Source organism: Apium graveolens, chromosome 2, assembly GCF_009905375.1.
Source record: "Apium graveolens cultivar Ventura chromosome 2, ASM990537v1, whole genome shotgun sequence".
NCBI classification, from domain to species: Eukaryota; Viridiplantae; Streptophyta; class Magnoliopsida; order Apiales; family Apiaceae; genus Apium; species Apium graveolens.
Genome location: NC_133648.1, coordinates 14,507,767 through 14,511,040, shown reverse-complemented (window position 1 = coordinate 14,511,040; position 3,274 = coordinate 14,507,767). Strand labels below are relative to the sequence as shown.

Here is a 3,274-nt window from a genome sequence, read left to right as displayed (position 1 = left end):
AAAACCATCTATTGTGGTGTGTTTCTACCTGTTAGAATTGACAAACTCTCTTGGTGGCGGCTTATCAGTAGGTTGAATAAATGGCTGGTCATCCTTGAAATAAGGTAGGCCAATTTGAAGATTGAAGAAGTCAAAGTTGACAGCTGCATGTATAAGAGAATGGGTTGACGAAGTAGTATGAAAAACAGAAAAAGAAAGCTGTATGTTGTAAATAAAGATAGCTGGCCACAAATGTCAAGGATCAATCCTTGAAACAGGGTAGGCTATTAATATATATAAGGATAAAAATATGAGGTATGCAGTGATGTAAGACTGTAAACTTGAAGCCTATAAAAGGCTGTTATTGTGTATGTAATTCATATACACACAGAAAAGGTGAATAGAAATAGAGAAAGGAAAAGAGCTGAATCCTGAAGCTCTCTCTCTGCATGTGCATGTAAAAGAAAAAGGTTGTAGTCTCCTTGTATTATAAAAGGCCGTAGCTTATATATTTATAAATAGAAGTGTTTTTTTTGTGTTATATATAAAGACCTGAGTTATATCTATGGTCTGGGAGAAAGAAGCCCAAGCCCATTACGTTTCCAACAAGTGGTATTCGAGCCAAGGTTACGTTCGTGAAAAATGGCAAATATGGTGCAACCCAACATTCCAAAATTGACGTTCACAAATTACGGGAATTGGAGTATCCAAATGAAGGTGTTACTCGGTTCTTACGATAATTGGTAAATTGTCGAAAATGGGTTCAACGAGCCCGCTGATGCAACCGCTGAAGCAGCGCTTCCAAATGCCGAGAAGATGGGGTTAAAGGAGATCCGGAAAAAAGATAAAAAGGCGTTGTACACAATTATTCAAGGTGTTGATGAATCAACCTTTGAAAAAATTTCTGAAGCAAAAACGGCAAAACAAGCAGGGGAGATTTTGCAAAAATCATTCCAAGGAGTTGAAAAAGTAAAAAAGGTGCGGCTCCAAGTGCTACGCGGGGAGTTCGAAAATTTAAAGATGAAGAATTCAAAAAATATCGGTGAATTTGATACGCGTTTGAAAACAGTAACAAACGAGATGAAAAGAAATGGTGAAAGTCTCGACGATGTTCGGGTGATGGAAAAATTACTCCGTTCGTTGACGAGAAAATTTGATTACGTTGTTACTTCTATCGAGGAGTCAAAGGACTTGTCCACAATTTTCATTGATGAGCTCGTAGGTTCACTTCAAGCTCACGAGCAGCGGATGAACTAGTATGATGATGCAAGCCATTTGGAAAAGGCGTTGCAAAGTAAGGTGTCCATTGGTGACAGTTTTGGCAGTAACAGTTCTGCACATGGCAGAAGTGGCTTTAGAGGTGGCTACCGAGGTGGACGAGGTCGTGGAAGGCAGTCTTTCAATAGAGGTCAGAATTCTAAAGGTTATCAACCATCTGGTCGTAGTCAAAATTTCAGAGGTCGTGGAAGAGGCGGATTTCAACAACGAGGTGACAAGTCTCAATTTCAATGTTATAATTGTAATAAATTTGGTCACTTCATTTATGAGTGTAGAGCACCAAATGTGGAAGAAAGAAGTCATTTTGCAGCAGCAAAAGAAGACAAAGATGTTGGCACTGCTATGTTCCTCACTTACAAAGGAGACGAGGAAAGCAAGAACAATGTTTGGTATCTTGACTCAGGGGCGAGTAATCACATGACTGGTCACAAGGAATTATTCACGAAGATAGACGATACCATCAGCGGAGAAGTTACTTTTGGTGACTCGTCAAAGATTCCGGTGAAAGGAAAAGGTACTGTCACGATCATGTCAAAGAAAGGTGAAAAGAAATATATAAATAATGTTTATTATATTCCTGTATTGAAAAATAATATTATCAGTCTTGGCCAACTTGTGGAGAAAAGATATAATATACAAATGCAGGACAATTCCCTCATTATTAGAAATCAAGCTCGCGAATTGATTGCAAATGTGGAGATGTCAAAGAATCGTTTGTTTACGCTTGATATGCAAATGAATGTGTAGAAGTGCTTAAAGTCGGTCATTAAAAATGACTCGTGATTGTGGCATTTGAGATATGGTCATCTTGGATTTTCTGGCTTAAAATTATTGTCAAAAACAAAGATGGTGGACGGTTTGCCAGAAATCAACGAACCAGAAAATTTGTGTGAAGGGTGTGTCAAGGGGAAGCAACACAGACAAAGCTTTCCCGTTGGAAAATCGTGGAGAGGCAGGAGGCCATTAGAGATAGTTCTTACAGATATCGCTGGTCCATTTGATATCCCATCACTTGGAGGTAATAGGTATTACCTAACATTTATTGATGATTTTAGCAGGAAAAGTTGGGTGTATATCATCAAAGAAAAATCGGAGGCTCTTGATAAATTCAAGGAGTTCAAAGTACTGGCGGAAAAATAAAGTGGATATTATTTGAAGACACATATATCAGATAGAGGAGGCGAGTATACTTCAAACTTGTTCAAAAGTTTTTGCATAGCACATGGCATCAATCATCAGTTGACAATTGTATATACTCCTCAATAAAATGGCATTGCAGAAAGGAAGAACCGCACAATTCTTGACATGGCAAGGAGTATGGTGAAAGCAAAGCACTTGCCAAGAACAAATGGGGCGGAAGCCGTTCAATGTGCAGTTTATTTGTTGAATCGTTATCCAACAAAAAGTGTCAGAAACAAAATTCCGAATGAAGCATGGAGCGGAAGCAAACCATCAGTTGGACATCTCAGAGTTTTTGGGTGTATTGCTTATGCCCATTTCCTGATCAGAAAAGAAAGAAGCTGGATGACAAAGGCGAAAAATCTATTTTTACCGGATATGACAAAAGAAGCAAGGCTTACAGACTCTACAATCCCCTGACGAAGAAATTAATCATTTCTCGTGATGTTGAGTTCGATGAACCAGATTACTGGAGATGGAGCGAGGATGAAAGAAAAGTTGCTGGTTTATTTTTCAATGGTGATGACGATGACAGTGATAACCAGAATATTGAAGATGATAGAGATGATGATCAAACTCTTCCATCAAGTCCAAATCAACAAACTCTTGGATCGACACCATCCATGGGAGGAAGCAGCAGTTCAGGGGGAGCACCACTAAAGATGCGGAGTCTTGATAACATCTATGAAGCAACAAGTCCGGTACAAACAACCTTTGATTATTCTTTATTTTGTTTAATGGCTGAATGTGATCCAGTTACCTTTGAAGAGGTTTCTGAAGAAAGCAAATGGAACAAAGACATGGATGAGGAAATTGGTGCAATAAAGAAAAATGATAC

The 3,274-nt window shown here is 38.7% G+C and overlaps 1 protein-coding gene across 1 annotated transcript; it reads left to right on the top strand.

The window, feature by feature from the left end:
- Window positions 1-795: 795 nt before the first annotated feature.
- Window positions 796-1,236, top strand: LOC141685737 (uncharacterized). The gene has a single exon (XM_074490827.1). The coding sequence runs from the start codon at window positions 796-798 to the stop codon at window positions 1,234-1,236; it is 441 nt and encodes a 146-aa protein (XP_074346928.1).
- The last annotated feature ends 2,038 nt before the right edge of the window (window positions 1,237-3,274 follow it).

Excerpts from the sequence above, each read along its gene's own strand:
- LOC141685737 (XM_074490827.1), top strand. The coding sequence starts at position 796 with ATGGGGTTAAAGGAGATCCGGAAAAAAGATAAAAAGGCGTTGTACACA.